This window comes from Meles meles, chromosome 12 (assembly GCF_922984935.1).
Source record: "Meles meles chromosome 12, mMelMel3.1 paternal haplotype, whole genome shotgun sequence".
NCBI classification, from domain to species: domain Eukaryota; kingdom Metazoa; phylum Chordata; class Mammalia; order Carnivora; family Mustelidae; genus Meles; species Meles meles.
The window spans coordinates 3,951,839-3,975,921 of record NC_060077.1 but is presented as its reverse complement, the minus strand read 5'-3'; the positions used below and the strand labels follow the sequence as shown (position 1 = coordinate 3,975,921).

The 24,083-nt window shown below is 43.6% G+C and overlaps 1 protein-coding gene and 1 pseudogene across 4 annotated transcripts in view; one reads left to right on the top strand and one right to left on the bottom strand.

Annotated features, from left to right (window-relative positions):
• Positions 1–2,171: 2,171 nt before the first annotated feature.
• Positions 2,172–4,570, bottom strand: LOC123954367 (annotated as a pseudogene).
• RNF10 (ring finger protein 10) overlaps positions 4,168–24,083 on the top strand; it is a 43,402-nt gene continuing 23,486 nt past the window's right edge. For all 4 annotated transcript variants that reach the window (XM_046024762.1, XM_046024761.1, XM_046024760.1 and 1 more), the window contains exons 1-2: positions 4,168–4,789; positions 18,189–18,385. In XM_046024762.1, coding sequence (XP_045880718.1) covers positions 4,633–4,789; positions 18,189–18,385 — 354 coding nt within the window. In that variant the 5' untranslated portion in view covers positions 4,168–4,632. The remainder of the gene's footprint in view (positions 4,790–18,188; positions 18,386–24,083) is intronic.

Below are 24,083 nucleotides of genomic sequence, written 5' to 3'. Positions count from 1 at the left end.
GCGCCCGGACTGTACGTAGGGTTGCATCACTAGAGGGCCAACGGCGGCCGGTAGGAGACATTATTAGCCGAAAGCGTCCTGAAACCCTTTCTTAGGGAGCTGTGTGTGTGACCTCTGGGATCTGGAGGCTGCTTAGTTTTTGAGTACTGGAAATCCCTTCTTCTCGCTCTTCCCACTTGGAATATAGAATTCACCAGGATGAAGGGTCCTTGGGATAAGGCCACAATCACTTCCCAGCGGCCATATCCCTGAATATTTTCAACCAACCGTATGAAAGCTAACTCGCAAGATATCCTGTAATTCTTGCTTTCTGATGCAGAAGTAGGAACTGAAGTATATGGTGTGGTTACAAGGCAGAGATAACAAGGTCGGTTCTCTTAAACTTTGATGGGCCTAAGAATCACTGGTTTGAGCTTTAAAGTGCAGACTCAGGTGGGCGCCAGGTTGGCTCAGTGGATTAAACCTTTGACTTTTGATTTCGCTAAAGTCATAATATTTGGGTCAGAGGATCAAGACCTCATAGGGCTCCATGCTGGACGTAGAGTCTGCTTGGGATTTTCTCTCTATCTTCTGTCGAAAAGAAAAGAAAAAAAGCAGATTCCTGGGCCAAATATCAAGAGATTTTTGAATCCATACATTAGGGATGGGCATTGGGAATCTTCATTGAACAAACTTCTGTGGTGATTCGTTCATTCATTCTTTCTTTCTTTTCTTCCTTTTTTTTCTCCCCTCAAGACTTATATCTTGGGGGATAGGCACAGGGAGAGGGAGAGAAGGAATCCAAAGCAGGCTCCACACCCAGGGCAGAGTCCCATGCAGGGGTGGATCTCAGGACCCTGAGATCATGACCTGAGCCAAAACCAGGAGTGGAATGCTCAACCCACTGAGCCACCCAGGAGATCCACAGACTTATGTGGTGATTCTGATGCAAGAAATTTGCAGACCATTCTTGAGAAACATGTGCTAGATAACTCTGAAAAATAAATGTACAAAAGGCTCTTCTTTGGTCTTTATATTTTATGTGCCTAAGAAGTTTATAAATGGAAAGGAAAGCTCCAGTGTCTCTTTAGTGAGTCAGACACAATCACCACTCACCCTCCCTCTTCTGCTGTCCCAAAGCTACACTTGTAGTGCCAACTGGCATAGCATGTATATTTACTTCAACCCCAGATTTTCGTGGTGTTTTTTTTATGGAAAGGGTAATGTAGACCATCTTGTGCAAAAGAGGATGGAGGTGGTAAGTTTTGCTTGGATTTCTATATGTTTCTGCTTTGATTCTCTTTTTAAATATATGTTGCCTGTAAATATTTCACAAGGAGAAAGCGCCAAGGACCCTAAGAAACTATTTTAAAAATGAAAAATCTCTTCCTGGTTTAATGTGTAGTCTGACAGATGGACACCTACTGCTTTCTTTTGGAAGAGCTACATGGGTTTTTCTTCTTTCCCTCTCTTTTATTTTTAAAAGTGATAGAAAGAAGGAATGATTCATTCACGTAATTAGAGTTCTCACATCATTGTTAAGGGAAATAAAAATTCATCAAGGAAACTTAGTATGTCTTCCATATCTAGTCATACATAAGAATGGACTTCAGGCTTTGGGGCTGTTCCTTCTAGACATCAAAGTTAGGTTCCAAACCAACATTATGTATTTGTTCTCATTTCAATATGATTTGCGGAGGAAAAACCTGCAAGAGGTGAAGCAGGGCAAGGAATGATGAAGGCCATTTTAAGGAAATTTAAAAACGTGAAATTCGTATCTAATTTTCCTTATTCCAGTTAAGACTGTTAATTTCAAGAAACTGACTTATATATACATTACTTATTAATGTTTTGTATTGCATGCGATGATGGATAAGGAGCTGAAAAGGACTCAATTAGGGGAATTCTAGGATTTTGTCTATTTATTTATTCATATATAACTGCTGAAATTCCACTCATCCTTCTTCTATGCTCAGTTCAAGTGACACCTCTCTGGGAAGCCCTCCTCTAGCCTCCCACCCCCAACTGTTTGTATACCTCTCCTTGGAGCTTTTGCTATAGTCAGCATTTTGTGTCAATTTTATTATAGCTCTTGTTATCATCTTCCCTTGTAGTTTCTCTTCCCTACTCTCTCCCTCCCTCCCTCCTTTCCTTTCTTTTGGGTGCATGATATGTTATCTAGTCAGTTTTGTTTACAAGTGAAACTCTGGGAATTCAAAATTAACATCCTTGCTAGTGAGCTTGTTATACACAGCAGGAAGTTTTACCCTTGCGTTCCACATTGTTCCGCTATGTTTTATCCAAATGAACTTTTGTGAGCTGGCTGCCATCCAGTTTCACATGGATTCTCTTGCCCATAATTTTACTTGGGAAGACTAAGCCCTTCAGGATTGTTTATTTACTTATTTATTTAAAAAGATTTTTAAATTTATTTGACAGACAGAGATCACAAGTAGGCAGAGAGGCAGGCAGAGAGAGAGGGGGAAAGCAGGCTCCCAGCCGAGCAGAGAGCCCGACGTGGGGCTCGATCCCAGGACTCTGGGATCATGACCCAAGCTGAAGGCAGAGGCCCCAACGCACTGAGCCACCCAGGCGCCCCAGCCCTCCAGGATTGTATCATGCACAGCTGTGAGACTTGAACACTTGCCTTTTTTTTTTTTTTTTTTACAGCTTTTTTGAGTTGGCTCAGGCAACTCTGGGCAATAAAGACTTCGCACTTCCCTAAACTTTTTCTCCAGTTTATGAAATATCTGGACTTGGGTTTTCTGGAAAGATTTCAATTGAGGAATGGAAACAAAAATTATAGTAGGTTTCTGATCACCAACTTAAGTTTCCTTGTCTGTTGTTATATTCAACTCCCTTAGCTGGGCCTTGAGTTTTGAGTTCATTTGCAGCTGAAGGAGAGCTTAGGAGATGCTAGACTCTTCTGTAGCCGTTGGGCTTCGTGATATTTTGGCTCAAACGGAACATGGCCTTCTCTCTTTGGTGAGCACTGGCCTAACCACTCTAGTTTCTTATTTGCTTAATTCACTTACGAAACAATGAGTTTATTAAAGGCCTCAATCTGAATATATTTTTGGGTTTCCTTGTGCTCAGCGCAGTGGCTGGCATATAATAGGTTTCTAAGGAGCTGCGGTTAGTCTGAAAAATTACTTGTTCTTCTCTTTAACAGTGTGTGTATGTGATCCTACAAATCTCAAACTGCTATGGTTGAAAGCAGTTTTGATAATTTTAGAAATTTAGAAATTAATTATTTTCTAAAGTACAGATGGCTGTGATAAGATTTTCTAAGTTTCAGTGTCCATATTTGTAAAATGGAGAACTGCTTATCTCATAGGTGGTTGAGATTACCACTTATTCTCTATGTGATGGTGGGTAACTGATCTAAGCTTTTGGAACCAGTTTCCTTGTCCTTAAATTTGAGTTAATGTGAGGATTAAGTGTGGTAATCCATATAACCCACACTGCAATGCCTGCTAATGATAAGCACTCAATGATAATCCTATTAACGATGAAATGAAATATTAACAATGACATATATTTTTTTTTCTTGAGAGAGAGAGAGAGAGCACGTGCAAGTGGGGAGGGGAGGAGCAGAGTGACAGGGAGACAGAGAATCTTAAGCAGGCTCTGCAAGCCTCGAGCCTGAGGTGGGGCTCCACCACACAACCCTGAAATCATGATGTGCGGCGAAACCGAGTCAGTTGCTAAACCCACGGAGCTACCCAGGTGCCCTGACAATGGCTTATATTAATCAATGACTTATTAACAATGAAATGAAGTGCTGTATGACGAAGTGCTGTAAAGTTATATTAAATGTAGGGTTTTGTCATTATTTTTACCCTTATTGGGAGATAAAATAAGAGCCATAAATAACTTGATATTGATACTAGAATAAGAACTATTAATTAACCGAATAAAAAAATTCCACAGGCATTCCAATGTTTGGATTCGTTATTAGTACTGGTGCATATTATATTATTATGACTGGTGCATATTGTATTATTATGCACATTAGCATACTCGTAATAAAACCTAAACTACAAGTTCCATCATCCTTTCAAAGGCTGGGCCGGGGGGCGGGGAACTGGGCCCAGAATAACTGGGCCCGGATGTAGATAGAAAACTACGTTTCCCAGAGGGCGTCACGCCCACATCGCCACTATATATATAGTTCATCCGGGTTCTTCGAGATGCTGTTTGGCGACTCGTCGCCATTCCCGGAGCACCTCGGCCTCGGCCTAGAGGCTAGCGTCGGTCGCTGTGTCGGAGACACACGTCCCCGACACCAAGACAGCCAGCCCTCTCCCCTGCCCCGCGGCGGGAGAGCGTGTCCGGCCGGCCGGCGGGGCTCGAGCACCTTCCCTCGCCTCCCCTTCCCCCGCAGCCTCCGCCCCGCCAGGCCCGGCCCGGACCTCCGAGCCCCGGCCTCCTCCTTCTTCTCTGTCACCACTGCCGCCGCTGGGCTCGACAGCCCCGCCCGCCGCTTCTCTTCACAGTTTGAGAAGCCGAGGAAGGAAACAGGGAAAAATGTCGCCATGAAGGCCGAGAACCGCTGCCGCCGCCGACCCCCGCCGGCCCTGAACGCCATGAGCCTGGGTCCCCGCCGCGCCCGCTCCGCTCCGACCGCCGCCGCCGCCGAGGCCCCCGTTGATGCCGCAGAGCTCCCCCAACGCCGCCGCCACCGCTTCCGACATGGACAAGAACAGCGGCTCCAGCAGCTCCTCCGCCTCTTCGGGCAGCAGCAAAGGGCAACAGCCGCCCCGCTCCGCCTCGGCGGGGCCGGCCGGCGAGTCTAAACCCAAGAGCGGTAAGGGCGGTGGGAGGGAGGGGGGGCGACTGCCCCTGCGGCTTGGGAGGATCCTCGCTCTGGTGTTTGCTGGGTTACCCAGGGACAGCCCACTTTCTATTACTGTTTCCTACCTTTCTCCCCTTTTCCGTGGTTCCAATTAAAACTTACTGGGCACTGTACAGCGTCGTTTACGTGAATCCTTGCATTAACCTTGCATTAATACACGAAACAGATTGGTGAAGTAGGTGCCATTCTTATCCCCATTTTGCGGATGAGGACACTGAGGTTCAGAAAAGGTAAGGTCACCCAGCCAGTATGTGCCTCACGGCGGGCCTTAACACCTGGTTGTCTGACTCACCAGTCCAAGCTCCTAAACCACCAAGTTGTTCTACCCTTAAATGTTGAATTAGCATTGGATGGCATTCAAGTTTAAACAGTGGAGGGTGGGGCCCAAGGACTTTTCAAACTCAAATTTCATATTTAATAACCCGGTTTCAGATGCATCTCTCTGTTGACCAGGACTCGTCCTCAGATGGCTTTGTTCACTGTGAAGTAGTGGTTAAGAGCATGGGCTCTGTTTCAGTCTTTTTAGATCTGCCAGACCTTGAGCTTCCAAGTTTCCTTTTCTGTAAATGTGGAGATAATTAGAGTTAAATAAATTAGCTTAGGGAGCAAGTGAACTAAGAGCTTATAAGAATACCTGACACCTATTATTCACTAAATACACATCATGCCTATTTCGCTGTGTAGGTGAGAGGCCTTTTACAGGGAAGATTTTGTCATTTTTGTAGTTATGCTTCTCAGTATTATGACCATCGTGGTGATGATAGCTACCATTTATTGAGGGCTTACCATGTGCCAGGGAGTGGGGTAGGTTTATACCTATGTTATTTATACTACAGTTATTAACCTGTCCAGTATGGTGGAATTGTTCATTTTTTTTTCTTAATTTTGTTTTATTTATTTATTTGGCAGAGAGAGATCACAAGTAGACAGAGAGGCAGGCAGAGAGGGGAAAGCAGGCTCCCTGCTGAGCAGTGAGATCATGACCTGAGCTGAAGGCAGAGGCTTAACCCACTGAGCTACCCCGGTGCCCCGGAATTGTTCATTTCTAAAGAGGGAAAAAGCCAAGAGGCCAGGAGTTTAGGTGTTTGCAGAGTCTGGAATCGAATGTTCTTCATCTTACTTCAAAGCCTGTGTACAAATCTCTGCTATTTTGTGCTGTGATTATATCAGCAGGAGTAGAAAGATGTTTTCAGTGGAAGTGGAGATATGTGGCAGACAGAAGATTTGAAGTCTCCAAATGTGGAGGTCCAGTTTAAAATTTTTTAAGATTTAAAAACTATAAGGCTGAAACGCAAAGAGAAAAAACAGCTGTAAGGCTGACTTGAGTTCAGAATTGATCTATTGGATATAGCAAACTTGTTTACATGGTACACTGAGTACTTCTAGAAACGGATTGTGGAATTCCAGGTGGAGTCCAGTTGTCTTATTGTAAGAGAATGCTTTAAATATCTAAGCAGGGATTAGTGTGGACTTTCAGGCAGTATTATGGAGATTAATTTGGGGGCTTTGCACACGTGTAGCTCTATCACAGATCCCTCTAGAGATAGAGGGTAGCCGGCCCTCTTGGCCAAAACTGCTGGTTTTGTGTGGTCTGAGTATTTCTCAGTGTGGTTGATAAATAACTGCTTTTGCACCCTATTCCCAGATGTAAAGATAAAGATAGTGATTTTCTAGCTATCTGGATTGTCAACTAATTTTTCTGGGCTTTCAGTAAATGCCTTGAGTTTATTCTCTAGTGAGGCAGTAGTGAAAGTGTGTGACAATCCAAACAAGAAAACTGAAGTATTTTAAAGCATTTTACTTATTTTGTCCCTGACTTTGTATATATTGATTAGAACTAACTCTGATTACCCAAGAGGTTGATAGAGACTTCTTTTATAGTTTGACCAGAAAATACTTGTCAGGGTTAATGTTTCAGATTGAATAGAATACTTGTTGTTCGGTTCATTCGGACTAAAGTGATTTTTTTTATGACAAATACTGTAAAACGCTCTTAAAACACTTGTTCACCTTCTTAATTTAAAGCTTCTGAGGAAGGAAGTAAAAACTTCTGTAAAAGATTTTTTGCTAAGTTGTATAAAATACAGTGTGCCCTCTGGTAGCGTTAGGTTTTGTTTAGCATGTTAGAAAACTTGTGCATGTTTGCCATTGCCAGTGCCTACTTTCCTGGCTACCTTAGCAAATAGGTAGGATAGGCTTGTAGCTAAATACAGCGCTGATCAGCCATAATCCACTGCATGCATTTAGGAACAGACCAAAGGCAGAATAAGTCGGTATTAAAAATGGCTTAGGAAACGCTGGATATTAGCTAACTTCTAAGGTTGAACTGAAGAATAGCATAAGCTCCATTAAGAACATTATAGCTAAGACCACGGCAGACATCATTCAGGACCTGTTACACAGTGATTCTAGGGAGTTGCTCTAACAGAACGGTATATAGGTCCCAGTTCAGCATGACTCCATAAGAGGTTTCTAGAGTATTGCAGAAGCTGACCCAACACTTCATGTATTCGGTTCTGCTGGAAACTGTTGAAAGGACCTCTTGAGTTTCAGAGTACTGAGTTGAAGAAAGAAAGGGGAAGTAAGGTGAAAATACATAACTTGCCTTCTTTTGTCAAAGTAACAAGAATAAGGATTGTTCAGATTTTAAATATTTAATTCCCATTTCCCCTCTCCTTTCCCTACTTGAGGTGAAAAAAACCCTGTCTGTTCTATTTTCTAAACTGCATGACAGAAATGGTTATTTGCTTCCTAGTTACATGTTTAATACACTTGAGTCTTTGTTCCTGCAGTTGGCTTAAGTTCATGCACGCCGGAAATAGGTAAATTCGGCTCCTGGGATTTACTTGATCTTTTCTGCCAGAGTGGCATACCGCAGTTTCTTTGCTTTGGCTAATTGCTTCAAACATTCACATAACATTTCTTTTCTTAGGTATATTCCTACAGCTTTGTTCCAGTAGTTCTAAGATATAATTCTAAGAACACTTAACAGTGAATAGCCTAGGAATATGGCCCAGAGGAGAAAGGTGGTTTAGGGTTTGGGGAAAGTCATTTAGAAGGAGCAAAGAAAGTAAAAAGAGGCAGGAGAGGTTAGGCAGTTTATGGACAAACAATAGACCCTGGCCCAGAACCAGGCTCTTGCCCCATTCCCCTGGGTGGGGGATGATACTACCATGGAGGTTAAGGGAAGGTCAGGTATTATGAAGCAGTTATTTTGAGGTTGGTGATACGAAGCACTATCCAGACATACTTCCTCTTATTCCCGTACCAGGAGCCAGATTACTAGTGGTAATCTGCCTTGAAGAATGCTTCTGGGCTGTAAATGGACCTGGAGATTTTTGATGGCTTTGAAAATTGAGGCGACTTGAGCCTTTAATAAAAACCACTTAGAGAAGTCATAAGAATTTCCGTGACTTTTGGCTGCAGTCCTTGGTTTATATGGCTCTGTTGGAAGTCTAGGGGTGCTTTTGACAAGAATGATTTAGATATATTAATAATAGTAGTCTTCCAAATAATAATGGCAACTTTGTGCTAACCACTGTGGTAGGCATTTTACAGAAGTTTTCCCTTAATCTGCATGACATTATGAGGAGGTGGGGTAGATGATAAGCCTCGGATCATGGACAAGAAAACTGAGGCTTTAGAGGCGGGTGAGAGTGATTTGTTCAAGTGTTTTTTTTTTTTTTTTTTAAGAGAGGGAGAAATGGGGAGGGCTGAGGGGAGGGGCAGAGGGAGAGATAATTTTTTTTTTTTTAAGATTTTATTTATTTGAGAGAGAGACAGTGAGAGAGAGCATGAGAGAGAGAGAAGGTTAGAGGGAGAAGCAGACTCTCCATGGATCTGGGAGCCTGATGTGAGACTTGATCCCAGGACTCTGGGATCATGACCTGAGCCAAAGGCAGTTGCTTAACCAACTGAGCCATCCAGGCACCTGAGGGTTTTTGTTTTTTTTAATCCACCCATACTTCCTTCCTTCTTTTTAAAAAGAATTTATTTTATTTTTTTTTTTTAAAGATTTTATTTATTCATTTGACAGAGAGAGATCACAAGTAGGCAGAGAGGCAGGCAGAGAGAGAGGAGGAAGCAGGCTCCCTGCGGAGCAGAGAGCCCGATGCGGGGCTCGATCCCAGGACCCTGAGATCATGACCTGAGCCGAAGGCAGCGGCTTAATCCACTGAGCCACCCAGGCGCCCAAGAATTTCTTTATTTGACAGACAAAGGGAGAGAGGGAACAGAAACGGGGGAGTGGGAGAAGGAGAAGCAGGCGTCCCGCTGAGCAGGGAGCCCGATGTGGGGGCTTGATCCCATAATCCTGGGATCATGACCTTAGCCAAAGGCAGACACTTAATGACTGAGCCACCCAGGCACCCTGAGAGAAAATCTTTAGCAGGCTCTATGCCCAGTGTGGAGCCCAACATGGGGCTCGATCACACCCCTGAGATCATGACTTGAGCTGAAATCAGGAGTCAGATGTTTCACCTACTGACCAATGCAGGTGCCTCTCAAGTGAATTCTTAGGAGGTCCTAGGCAGGGGCACCCAGGTGGCTCAGTCGGGTTAAGTGTCTGCCTTTGGCTCAGGTATGATCCCAGGGTCCCGAACAGGGAGCCAGGTTTTCCCTTGCACTTTGCTGCTCCCCCTGCTTATGCTCTCTCTCTGTCTCTGTCAGATAAATAAATAAAATCTTAAAAAAAAAAAAAAAAAGTCCGGGCGCCTGGGTGGCTCAGTGGGTTAAGCCGCTGCCTTCGGCTCGGGCCATGATTTCGGGGTCCTGGGATCGAGTCCCGCATCGGGCTCTCTGCTCAGCAGGGAGCCTGCTTCCCTCTCTCTCTCTCTGCCTGCCTCTCTACTTGTGATCTCTCTCTGTCAAATAAATAAAATCTTTAAAAAAAAAAAAGTCCTAGGCAATATTTATAAATTGCCCTTTGTATGCAGGAACTTGGCACTTGTCATTCTTTTTCTTTTTTAACATAAGAAATGGTTTATTATTTATTTTTTAAATTTTTAAATTTTATTAACATATAATATTTGCTTCAGGGTTACAGGTCTGTGAGTCATCAATCTTACACAATTCACAGCACTCACCGTAACACATATCCTCCCCAATGTCCATCACCCAACCACCCTGTCCCTTCCCTCTCCTCCCACCCCCTAGCAACCCTCAGTTTGTTGGCATGTGTCTTTTTTTTTTTTTAAAGATTTTATTTATTTATTTGACAGATCACAAGCAGGCAGAGAGGCAGGCAGAGAGAGATTGGGGAAGCAGGCTCCCTGCTGAGCAGAGAACCCGATTCAGGGCTCAATCCAAGGACCCTGAGACCATGACCTGAGCCGAAGGCAGAGGCTTAACCCCCTGAGCCACCCGGGTGCCCTGGCACGTGTCATTTTTGATACCACTTCTCTTTCATAAAGAATTACTAATTTCAGCTGGATTCAATTTGTTGTCAGTTGTTTCTGTAGTAAGGCCATATGTTGCCCCTCCGGAGATGCTTGTCAACTACTCTGAGTGATGGGTAAGCAACTTGCTTGTGATTACAGCATGAATCAGCAGCAGAAACTTCCTGGCTGGTTTTCTGACCTCTAGGTTGTGCCACCTGTTAGAACTAGAGCTAGAAATATTGATGATGCCAAATTATTTAACTGTGGAAAAATTTTTGGCCTTTAATTTGGCAATGGAGGGAAAGACTGAGATGTGTTATTTGGTAGAGACCTTTCTGTTAGGGAGATGTGGAAGAACTGAGACATGGATTAAGGTTTCAAGTCTCTTGTTGACTCTGTGATTCTGAGTTCTGGATTTGAGTCATTTAACCAATGGTCTTGTCCATTTTGGAATGTGTCTTTTTTTTTTTTTTTTTTAAAGATTTTATTTATTTATTTGACAGAGATCACAAGTAGGCAGAGAGGCAGGCAGAGAGAGAGAGGAGGAAGTAGGCTGTCTGCAGAGCAGAGAGCCCGATGCGGGGCTCGATCCCAGAACCTTGGGATCATGACCTGAGCCGAAGGCAGCGGCTTTAACCCACTGAGCCACCCAGGCGCCCCATTGGAATGTGTCTTTTTTTTTTTTTTTTTTTTTATTAAAAGATTTTATTTACTTATTTGACAGAGAGAGATCACAAGTAGGCAGAGAGGCAGGCAGAGAGAGTGAGAGGGAAGCAGGCTCCCTGCCGAGCAGAGACCCCGATGCGGGACTCGATCCCAGGACCCTGAGATCATGACCCGAGCCGAAGGCAGCGGCTTAAACCACTGAGCCACCCAGGCGCCCCTGGAATGTGTCTTGATAGTCGTCCTCTGTAGTTCTCAGCTCTGGCTTGTGCATCAGAATTTCTCGAGGCTCTTTTTTATTTTATTTTATTATTATTTTTTTAATAGGGATGTGTGGAGCTCTTCCCTAGGGATTTTTTTTTTTTTAAGATTTTATTTATTTATTTGACAGAGAGAGGCACAGCAAGAGAGGGAACAGAAGTAGGGGGAATGGGAGAAGGAGAAGCAGGCTTCCCTGCTCCCAGGACCCTGGTATCACAACCTGAGCCGAAAGCAGACACTCAACAACTGAGCCACCCAGGCGCCCCTCTTTCTGATTTTTTAGGTCTGGATTGGGTCCTTGGGCCCTGGCATCCAGTTATAAAAGTCTCTGCGAGTGAGTCTTCTGTGTAGCCAGGACTGAGAACCACCACTTGGAAATTTAAAACTTATAGTGGAACATGTTTCTGCGAGGAACTTGACTTTTTCCAAAGTCTGAAGCAGATCATCTTTATTGCTGTCTCCTTTCATGGAAAAGAGGACAGATTCTACCCCCCACGTTATTCATATGTATGTCCTGACAAGTTGTCTATGAGACATCCCAAAAACCGTACTCCGAATTTTATCTCTGGGTCACAGGCCTGACTGTACCTTCAGTCTTTGGCTGCCTGTTGCCTGGGTCTAGAGATAAGAGCCAGACTCTCACTTCAGTTATCTAACTTCATACTTTTAGGCAAGTGGAAGACAAGATGATGGTGTTTGTTTGAGCAATTAAAGTCGTGATCCGTATGTGGTCATTTTGTAATCTTGTTTTAGAAATGAGCAGTTCCCTGTCCATCAGAGAGCAGTTCTGTAAAAGTGATGAAACTGTTTCCTTGCCTGTGTGGTAATAAGTGAAGAAATAAAAATAGAACTTTCTTGTTCAAATGTAGAATCTGGCTTTACCTAAATCTGTGTAACTAGTAGGTGCTTGTATTGAAAGTATTAGGGTCAAATGGGGTATCATCTGAAACAGTCTTCGGTAATGAGGTTTGGGAAATCCATGTTTTCTGTACCTGTTTGTTTTCATAAGCCCTCATTTGTTCTCATAGTAAAGTTAGCTTGGACCCTATTCCTCTGAATTTTCTATTTATTTGAGAAATCTTATTATCAACTCCACAAGTAAGAACATTTGCGAGAGATCTAAAGCTTCACTTTCTGTTACCAGTGATGCTGTGTTGGTCAGTAACTGTGGCTGACTGAAGTGGTAGGTTAAAGTGTAGTTCTTAAGTTCAGGTTAAACTCTGGTCAATTTCCCTACCTGGGATTGAAAGGTGATTGGTAGGAGTAAACCTAGCCTGGCAGAGTTTCTGTGACCATCTTCTCTCTGTCTGCATTGCTGCCGTCTCCTGTGACTGTTCGCTGGACTCCCAGGTTGTGATTTGGTCAGGTTTGGAGAGGATGGCATACCTCTCATTTAAGCCATGCTGGTGACAAGGTAAGTGTGAAGTGGTTGATTTAAAAATTCAGACTCTGATTATATCAGCTTGTGCTTCCTTTTCTTTTCTTTCTTTCTTTTTTTTTCTTTTAAAGTTTTTTTTTTTTTTAAGATTTTATTCATTTATCTGACAGAGAGAGATCACAAGTAGTCAGAGAGGCAGGCAGAGAGAGAGGAAGGGAAGCAGGCTCCCCGCTGAGCAGAGAGGCCGATGCGGGGCTCGATCCCAGGACCCTGAGATCATGACCTGAGCTGAAGGCAGAGGCTTTAACCCGCTGAGCCACCCAGGCGCCCCTAAAGATTTTCTTTTATTTGACGGAGAGAGAGATCATAAGTAGGCAGAGCGGCGGGGGAGGGGAGCAGCCTCCGTGTTGAGCAGGGAGCCTGATGCGGGGCTCGATCCCAGGACCCTGAGATCGTGACCTGAGCCAAAGGCAGAGGCTTAACCCACTGAGCCACCCAGGCAGCCCCTCCTTTTCTTTTTTTGAGGGTATCTTCACCTTGGATTTATTAGTCTGCTATAAAATAAGTTGGTCATCTTACCTAGAAATAATTTTTTCTAGGTACTTAGTAGTTTTCAAAATTACCCAAACAATAAGTATACAGAACTTTTTGTATACTTAAGTCAGAATCTTAGAGGGTGAGGCCTGAGCATAGGGATCCCCTAAAAGCTTATCTGGGTGTTTCCTTCAAACTGGCAGGATTGGAAACCACTTGATTAGGTAAAAGTGAAGCTGCATTTCCCGACGTTAACTCTCTTAACAGCCTGCACTTTGCCTTTCCAGATCTGTTTCTTTTTAAAAAAGATTTTATTTATTTATAAATAAATATAGAGAGGCCTCACAGGTAGGCAGAGAGGCAGGCGGAGAGAAAGAGGGGGAAGCAGGTTCCCCGCCAAGCAGAGAGCCCGATGCGGGGCTCAATCCCAGGACCCTGAGATCATGACCCAAGCCAGAGGCAGAGGCTCAGCCCACTGAGACACCCAGGCGCCCCTCTTTTTTCTTTTTTTTTAAGATTTTATTTATTTATTTGACAGAAAGAGAGCACTCAGGCATGGTGAGCGGCAGGGAGAGGGAGAAGCAGGCTCCCTGCTGGGCAGGGAGCTCGATGCGGGACTTGATCCCAGGACCCCAGGATCATGACCTGAGGCAAGGGCAGCCGCTTAACTGAGTGAGCCACCCAGGTGCCCCTCCAGACCTGTTTCTAGATGTGTATTTGTATATATACAAACACACACAGATAAATATGTGCCCTTAGAAAAAATTTTTTAAATTAAGGTTTTACTTCTAATTCCAGTATAGTTAACATATATTAATTTCAGGTGTACAATATAGTGTTTCAGTAGTTGTATCTATTACTCAGTGCTTATCATGATAAATGTACTCTTTAATCCCCTTCACCTAGTTCACCCCCCCCCCCAACTTTCCCCCTGGTACATCAGTTTGTTCGCCTTAGTTAAGAGTGTTTCTTGGTGTGGGGCGCCTGGGTGGCTCAGTGGGTTAAAGCCTCTGCTTTCGGCTCGGGTCATGGTCCTAGGGTCCTGGGATCGAGCCCCTCATCAGGCTCTCTGCTCAGCAGGGAGCCTGCTTCCTCCTCCTCTCTGCCTGCCTCTCTGCCTACTTGTGATCTCTATCTATCAAATAAATAAATAAAAAATCTTTAAAAAAAAAAAAAAAAGAGTGTTTCTTGGTGTGTATGTCTCCCTCTATTTTTCTACGAATCATACACACACACACACACACACTTTTTTTTTTTTAAAGATTTTATTTATTTATTTGACAGACAGAGGTCAGAAGCAGGCAGAGAGAGAGGGGGGAAGCAGGCTCCCTGCAGAGCCGAGAGCCCTATGTGGGGCTCGATCCCAGGATCCTGGGATCATGACCTGAGCTGAAGGCAGAGGCTATAACCCACTGAGCCACCCAGGCACCCCAATATGTTCTTCTCTTTTTTTTTTAAGATTTTTAAAAAATTTATTTGACACAGAGAGCACAAGCAGGGGGAGCAGAAAAGGGAGAGGGAGAAGTGCCCTTGAATTACATATTTTAAACATAACAGGATTAAACTATATTTGGGGAGAGAAACTTTGTAGTTTCTGAGTCTCATGGTGGAATCCTCTTGACTTTTTAAACCACCACCTCCTTAAAGTTTGAGAGTAAGCCTAATGGATTTCTTCATTAAAAGTCCCCCAACTTCCATTCTAAGTTTCTGCTGAAATGAAAGCCATTACATTAGTATGCAGGCTTGATTTGGTCAGATCTCCATGTTGAAATAAGATATGCAGTGAATATAGACAAATCTAAGACAGGAGGGAAATCTTTTTTTTTTTTTTTTTTAAGATTTTATTTATTTATTTGACAGAAATCACAAGTAGGCAGAGAGACAGAGAGAAAGGAGGAAGCAGGCTCTCTGCGGAGCAGAGAGCCCGATGCGGGGCTCGATCCCAGAACCCTGGGATCATGACCTGAGCCGAAAGCAGAGGCTTTAACCCACTGAGCCACCCAGGCACCCCGGGAAATCTTTTTAAAATCAATTTTATTCTGAAGGCACCTGGATGGCTTAGTTAGCCAAGCGTCTGCCTTCAGCCCAGGTCATGATCCCAGGGTCCTGGGATCGAGTGCTACATCTCTGCTCACTGGGGAGTCTGCTTCTTCCTCTCCCTCTGTGCGCCCCCTCATTTGTTCTCTCTCATGTTCTCTCTCAAAACCTTTAAAAAAATAAATTTTACTCTGAGATTAAAAAAAAAAGACAACATGGGATGGGCAAAGGGAGAAGAAAGATGAAGTAGTCTTTTTTTGTCCAAAGACTAATTTGGGGACCTCTTCTACCTTTAATTATTTAGGTTTATATTGTCCTTAGATAGGTTTCATTTTCCCCTTTTTTTTTTTGCTGGTAAACTTTGGCACATGTTAAATGTGTCTTGTCAGGATTCTTCTTTCAATTGGGAACAAACCAACCTATGCAGTTTGACTCCCAAGTAGAAAATATGGGGCAAAGAATAAAAACAAGTGTTCTTTTTTTTTTGTTAAGATTTTATTTATTTATTTATTTGACACACAGAGAGATCACAAGTAGGCAGAGCAGCGGGGGTGGGGGGGGTGGGGGGAAGCAGACTCCCTGCTGAGCAGAAAGCCCAATGTGATGTGATGCGGGGCTCAATCCCAGGACCCTGAGATCATGACCTGAGCCGAAGTCAGGGGCTTAATCTGAGCCACCCAGGCGCCCCCAAAACAAGTGTTCTTTTTTTTTTTTTTTTTTAAATATTTTATTTATTTGACAGAGAGAAATCACAACTAGGCAGAGAGGCAGGCAGAGAGAGAGGAGGAAGCAGGCTCCCTGCGGAGCAGAGAGCCCGATGTGGGGCTCGATCCCAGGACCCTGGGATCATGACCCGAGCCCAAGGCAGAGGCTTTAACCCACTGAGCCACCCAGGTGCCCCAACAAGTGTTCTTTATACAAAATAGAAATGGTCAACATATTGAAAAAGTATTTGTTGCTACTTGTCAGAGAAAATAAAATTTAAAACAAGAATTTTGACCCTTCAGTTTAACAAAGTTTATTCAACTCAGCTTTGTCAATAATGTAGTGACCTAGACTTTTCTGTTACAGTGTTGTTAAAATGTAAATAAATAGGTACAGTGGTTTTAGAAAGAAACTTGGGATGCATAAAAAGCTTTAATGATCATACTTAATATGCTGATTTCATTTTGAGAATTTGACATGATCGTACACACAGCCTTCTATATAAAGACGCTCCCAATGCTAACTACCTAACTAGAAACCACCTAAATATATAGCAGTAGGAGATTGATTATATTCTATTATAAGCATATGGTAGACAGTGCAGCCATTAATTATTCTTTGAAGACTAGAGATGCATGAAAATGCTCATGGAGTAATAGAAGACAGTGTATTTTGTATGTCTGTCATTTTGTGTGAGACGTGGCAAGTGTATGAAGTGGAGAGTGAAAGGAAATTATGCACTGTGTGTAAGTTGGTATTCTATGGATGGGGCAAATTTAAATTATTCTTCTAGATTTCAAAATTGAACATATGTTCTTACGACTGGAGGAAAACAAGAAATATATTTAAAAAATTTTTTTTCTCAGATTTTATGTAAGGGGGAAGAGAGAGTGAGCCAGGGGGAGGGCAAAGAGAGAAGGAGAGAGAATCTTAAGCAGACGCCATATGGAGCTGCAGGGGTCAGTCTGACAACCCTGAGATCATGACCTGAGTGGAAACCAAGAGTCGGATGCTTGACTGAACCACCCAGGCGCTCCAAGAAATGTTTTTTAAAAGTATATGACTCATGCTGATCTAGTATGTTTTTAGAACTTAACTACTTTTGTTTTGTTAATTTAATGGCTTCTCAGTTTGATGTCTAGTGTATGTGTAAATATTGTTTTGCTTTTATGCCTTTTGAATGTACCTGCTAGAGCCTAGGCCAAGCCTTTGCACTATAGAATCTAGCTATGTTGTAGTAATTTAAGGAGAATAATGTCTTCTATCCTGCTTCCAGATAAAATACTTTTCCCTAATAGATATAGGCTGACCCCTTTTTCGTTTTCTTTTTTTTTTTTTTAATTAAAAAAATTTTTTTTAAAAGTAGGGTGTATGGCCAAAGTGGTGCTCCCAAACTTAAGACCCCGAAATCAAGAGTTGCATGCCCTGCCGACTGAGCCAGCCCGAGTGCCCCAGCTGTTCACTTTTTTTTTTTAAAGATTTTATTTATTTATTTATTTGACAGCGAGAGAGAGAGATCACAAGTAGGCAGAGAGAGAGAGGGAAGCAGGCTCCCTGCCCAGCAGAGAGCCCGATGTGGGACTCGATCCCAGGACCCTGAGATCATGACCTGAGCCAAGGCAGCGGCTTAACCCACTGAGCCACCCAGGCGCCCAGCTGTTGACTTTTTAATCACTTCATCTAAGTGGACTTTTGTAAGGGCAGTGGTTAAACCCTGTAAAAAAGAGAGATATTGTGAACTAAAAATCTCTGTGGTTTCATTTGCATTTGTATCCCTCCTAAAGGAGGGACCCTTCAGGCTTTGGCATTAAAAAAAAAAAGTTGGGACACCTGGGTGGCTCCGTGGGTTGAGCATCTGCCTTCTGCTGGGGTTGTGATCCTGGGGTCCTGGGATGGAGCCCCTGCATTGGGCTCCTTGCTCAGTGGGCAGTCCGCTTCTGCTTCTCCCTGTCCCCCTGCTCATCCTTCCTCACGCATTTTCTCTCTCTCTCTCTCTCTCACTTGCTCACTCTCTCAAATAAATAAGTAAACACAATCTGTAACAAAAATAAAGAGCCAAAGTAACCACCTTATTGTGAGTTGTCTTGCCCAAAGCTCTGGTCCAAACCAAGATTTCTTATTAGAGGTTGTGGAAGGGTCTATTTACCTTTATTTTTATTTTTAAAGATTTTATTTTCCTAAAACCCTGAGATCAAGAGTCCCAGGCTCTTCTGACTGAGCCAGCCAGGTATCCCTGTTAGTTTATTTTTAAAAGATTTTTTTTTAGGTAGAGTCTACCTGATGGGGATCCTTGAACCTACAACCTCAAGATAAAGCATCACATGCTCTTCCAACTGATCCTCCAGGAGCCCTGTGTATCATTTCTTAACTAATTCTTTGCATTTCTTGCTTTCAGATGGAAAGAACTCAAGTGGATCCAAGCGTTTTAATCGCAAACGTGAACCTTCCTATCCCAAAAATGAAAATTTTAGCAACCAGTCCCGTCGCTCCAATTCACAGAAAAGCAAAACTTTTAACAAGATGCCTCCACAGAGGGGCGGCGGCAGCAGCAAAGTCTTTAGCTCTTCTTTTAATGGTGGAAGACGAGATGAGGTATGGAATTTAAGAAGGGCCTTTCTAAAATAAGAAGCATGAGCTCTGATTCCGCCCCCTCCCCCAGGTTTATCAGTAGTTGGAGAGGAGAGAAACATGAAAAAGTAAATAACCAAAGCAGTCTTGAATAGTTGAGGATTAACTAGGTTTGGAACTTTGCCTCCTTTTTTCTCTTGAAAGTTACGGAAATTTCCTTGGTGGAAGAAGACATCATTATCCTGGATTGTGAGAAATTACAGCAAATTTGGGGTACCTTACTTTGTATAGTCCTTCTGTCATCACTCCTGAATTAGAGGTACCTCTTAAATATTTAGGTAATAAAGTGACCTCAGTTAATTAATGACATGTGCCCTGTAGTATCTAGCAGAATGCACAATGCTATATCCTTAGTCCCAGGTACTCTGATTTTAGGAGTTTCTTAGGTATCCTTTTGTAAGTCCATAAAGACTTCCTTACAAGGGAGTTAATTGTAGCATTGTTGGTAGTTAGAAAATCTAGGAAATGACCTTAATTAGGAAGGGACTGGTTAAATTGTCTTCCTGTTTGAATGTTCCATATTATGTAACCATTATAGAGTAAGACACATTTAATGTATTTATAGAAGAATTCATTCATTCACCAAGAATTTAGTTTTCTTCTGCTGTGTATCAGATACTGTTCAGTTTGGAATACAATACCGAGTGGAATATTGTCCCCTAGGAGCTTATATTCTAGTTCAGGGAGATAATAAATGATTATACACTTGAACCTTGAAAAACACAGGTATGGACTGCATGTGTCCACTTATGTGGATTTTTTAAAATTATAATACAGTACTGTAAATGTGTTTTGATTTCCTCTCCTTTTTTAAGATTTTATTTATTGAGAGAGTGTATGAGTAGGTAGAGGGGCAGAGGGAGAGAGAATCTCATGCAGACTCCACTCTGAGCGTGGGGCTTGATCCTACAACCCTGAGATCATGAGCTGAGCTGAAATCAAGAGTTGGATGCTTAACCGACTGAGCCATCCAGGTGTCCTTGTTTTGATTTTCTTTGTTTCTTTGTTTCTTTTCTTTTTTTTTTTTTAAAGATTTTATTTATTTGACAGCGATCACAAGTAGGCAGAGAGGCAGGCGGTAGGCGGTGGGGGGGGGAAACAGGCTTCCTGCCGAGCAGAGAGCATGATGCTGGACTCGATCCCAGGAACCGAGGATCATGACCGGAGCTGAAGGCAGACGCTTTAACCCACTGAGCCACCCAGGCACCCCTTGTTTTGATTTTCTTAATGACATTTCTTTTTCTCTAGCTTTATTTTAAAAATACAATGTATAATACCTATGATATATAAAACATGCGTTGAGTGTTTGTTATTGGTAAGGCTTCCAGTCAACAGTAGTTTATTAGCAGTTAAATTTTGGGGGGGAGTCAAAGTCATACTTGGGTTTTTTTTGTTTTTTTTTTAAAGATTTTATTTATTTATTTGACAGAGAGAGATCACAAGTAGATAGAGAGGCAGGCAAAGAGAGAGAGAGAGGGAAGCAGGCTCCCTGCTGAGCAGAGAGCCCGATGCGGGACTCGATCCCAGGACCCTGAGATCATGACCTGAGTGTAAGGCAGCGGCTTAACCCACTGAGCCACCCAGGCGCCCTCATACATGGGTTTTTGATTGTGCAGGCGGTCGGTGCTCCTAATGCCTGCATTGTTGAGGGGTCATCTGTATAATCTGAAGGTAAGAGCTTACTGAATTGAGTAAAAGTAGACTGAGAGAGTTAGGATAGAGAATAATAAAGAATACAGTTTTATTTATTTATTTTTTATTTATTTATTTTTTAAAGATTTTATTTATTTATTTGACAGAGAGAGAGAGAGAGAGATCACAAGTAGGCAGAGAGGCAGGCAGAGAGAGAGGGGGAATCAGGCTCCCTGCTGAGCAGAGAGCCCGATGTGGGGCTCGATCCCAGGACCCTGAGATCATCACCTGAGCTGAAGGCAGAGGCTTAACCCACTGAGCCACCCAGGCGCCCCCAGAGTTTACTTATTTGAGGGTGCCTAGGTGGCTCAGTTGTTGGGCATCTGCCTTTGGCTCAAGTCAAGATCCCGGAGTCCTGGGATTGAGCCCTGCTCAGCAGGGAGCCTGCTTCCTCTCTCTCCTTCTCCCCCTGCTTGTGTTGCCTTTCTCGCTGTCTCTCTCTGTCAAATAAATAAAATTTTTAAAAAAAGAAAAAGATTTTACTTATTTGAGAGAGCATGCATGAGTGTGTGGGGCTGGGAGAGGGAGAGGCAGACTCCCCCCTCGAGCGGGGAGCCTGATGTGGGGCTCTATCTCAGGACCCTGGGATCATGACCTGAACCGAAGGCACAGGGTTAACTAACTGAGCCACCCAGGCTCCCCAAGGGTATGGTTTTAGAGGGTGCCTAAGGAAAGCTGCTCTCAGGAGGTGAAGTTTGAGTAGAGCCATAGAGCCTGAATGAGCATGGGGCACGCCATACAGTTTTGTGGAAGAGTGCCTTAGCCAGAAGGAATAACAAGTGCACAAGCAGTGAGGGATCAGAGGTGGTAATGTTTCTGGCTTGTTTGAGGTAAAACAAGTAGGCTTCCCTGGGAGGAGGAGGAGTAGGGAATGAAGCTAAAGAATGGGAAGGAGGGGTCAGATCATGTGGGGCCTTGCAGGACTTTGCCTTGTGTTCAGAGAGATGGGAAGCCATCAGGGGTTTACGAAGAGAAGTGCTGTAATCTGACTTGGAATTTTAAAGGGGAGTGTGGAACCAAGGAGGTTAGTTAGGCTGTTAAGATTCTGGTTGAGAGTGATGGAAACTTAGAAGCAGCGATAGTTGGTGAGAGGTATGCCCTTTGGGCTAATGTTTGAAGGTAGAGCCAACATGACTTTTTTAATATGTTAGATATGGGGTCTGAGCAGAGTAAAAAATGAATGTTTTTGGCAGGAGTTCAGTTCAGATACCATATGCTGAAGTGTGGAAGATTTCCAGAGAGGTACAGGGTTTGGGGGTGGTGGGGTGGGAAGGGGAGTTGAGATAAAGAACTTCGTTTTGGAAATATATTTATGTGAAGAGGTTTACTGGATTTCTTTCTTCTTTTTTTTTTTTAACATTTTATTTATTTGACAGTGATCACAAGTAGGTAGAGAGGCAGGCAGGGGTGGGGGGGAAGCAGGCTCCCTGCTGAGCAGAAAGCCAGATGCAGGGCTTGACCCCAGGACCCAGAGATCATGACCTGAACTGAAGGCAGAGGCTTAACCTACTGAGCCACCCAGGCGCCCCGGTTTACTGGATTTCTAAGTAGAGATAGGCAGTTAATGGGATCTGGACTTGAAGAGACCCAGGCTAGAGCTAGGTGTCTGTGTGCATTTGGTGTTTGCAGCTGTGGAACTAAGTGAGATCATTAAGGAATGAGTGCTGCAGAAAGGGAAGAGATTTAAGGACTGAGGCTTGAGTCAGGATCATGAGGCATCAGCAAAAAGGGAGGAAGAGAACTGGAAGCCATTTGGAGAAAGTAGTTACTTTTGCCCTGTGCGGATAGGCAGAAAATGGGGACTGAAAGTGGACCAGTAGATTTCATAAATAGGAAGGTAAGTTGGTTGACTAGTAGATTTGATAATAGGAAGATAGGTTGTTGGCCTTGAGCTGCTTTGGTGGAGTGGTAAGGATAAAAACCTGATTGGCATAGATTTAGAGAAAATGAAAGATAGACAGGAAGGAATAGCAAGTTTAGACAGTACTTTCTGGTGACTTAGCTCTAAAGGGGAGCAGAGAGATGAGGAAGTAGCTTGAGGGAGTGTGAAGTTGAGAGGTTTTAAAGTTAGAGAAATTACAGCATATCTCTGGTAATGGGATTGTCCTGTGAGGGGGGAACACGATGCAGAGAAAAGGGGGAGAATTGCTGTAACAGTGTCCTTGAGTCCTTGAGGAGTTGGGATCTTGTGTACAAGTGGCTTAGATAGGAGCTTTGCCTGTTCATGCTCAGTACACAGGAGGAGGACAGAGTACCTGGTAGGAGGATGTAGGAATTCTTTTTTGATTATTCTTACTATCTTGGTGAAATACGGAAGATGAGCTGAGAGAGGAGCCTTGGAAGCCTTGAGGAACGGAATTGTCTGGGTGACTAGGGAATTAAGTGGGTACAGAACTGTCATTTGATTGTGGTAGTATTGCCAGGCAGCCTAAGGGCCTACTTCAGTGAGACTGGTTGGTGTGGTGTGGTTGTGTTCTTGTGTATAACTCTCTGGTGCTGGTATGGAAATACATAGGCAGAGTTGGATTAATCGGGAAGGTTTTGCCAGGTGAGTACAGATGACAAAGAGAAGGGGTAATGGACCATAGGATCTACTCCAAGTAAGGAAACAAAATTGTAGGGGTGGGTCGGATCACTGGTTTGGAGATCCCAGTGGGGCTGAAGAATTGTGCATTCAGGCCTGAAGGGAACAGGCTAGGAAAGGAGGGAGTTGCTGCTTGGATGTTGGAAGAGATGTGATTGTTATCCTTAATGGTCTAGATGTAGAGCAGTGCTGTCCAGTAGAAATGCAGGCCATATATATAATTGAAACTTTTCTAGTTGCCACATTAAAAAAGTAAAGAAATGATAAAATTAATTTTTATGTTTTTACCCAGTATGGCTAAAATGGTATTTCATGTGTGGCACTGGCTAGTAGTGGTTGCTGTGTAGAATGGCACAGATCTAGATGGTATGTCCTTGGGAACTGGGTGCCTGAGGTAGAGTGGAGGGCAAGCTAATTGGAGGAGGTGAGGGTCAAGGAACTGGGAAGTCAGTGTTTTGGAAGGATAATTTATTAGGAATTGTGATGGGCAGCATTGGAGAGGGTGGCAGTGGGCCAACTAGGATAACAAGGTGATGATAGAAGGTTGAAGGTGTGGAGGATTTTGCTCAGTGAGCACAAGCTCTTATGTAGGGTTGGGGCATTGGGGGTAGAAGACTGATGAGAGGATAGAGGAGCCACATGGAAACGAGCATCCAGGAGATGAGAGACAACAGATGACTAGAAGAGTGGGAACTCCCTGTGGTGAGTTACATAAACAGTGGGAGGTGTTGTCTCCCCGGATCTTTTTTTTTTTTTCAAGATTTATTTATTTGACAGATAGAGATTACAAGTAGGCAGAGAGGCAGGCAGAGAGAGAGAGAGAGAGGAGGAAGCAGGCTCCCAGCCAAGCAGAGAGCCCGATGTGGGGCTCGATCCCAGGACCCCGGGATCATGACCTGAGCCGAAGGCAGAGGCTTTAACCCGCTGAGCCACCCAGGCGCCCCTCCCCGGATCTTTTGTTGAGACGAAAGGAAATGGTTTATGGTTTGCCACTTAATTATAAGGGTCCTGTACTATGGTTTATATGCATTGGGTATCTCAGGCCATATTGGTTGCCTCTGCAGTGTAAGTTGTTTTTCACCATATCCCTTTCTGTACTCTTTAGATTTTCTTTTTTTATGATTTTATTTATTTAGACAGCGAGCATGAGCAGGGGGAAGAGGAGAGGGAGAGGGAGAGAGAGTCTCAAGCAGACTCTGTGCCGAATGTGGAGCCTGAGTGGGGCTCCATCTCACAACCCTGAGATCATAACCTGAGCCAAAATCAGGAGTTGGATGCTTAACTGACTGAGCCACCTGGGCACGCCTGTATTCTTCATGACGTGTGGGTGTGGGTGCTGTTTACTAATCTCTAAATTTGACTAAGTAACAAACCCCTTAAATTTGC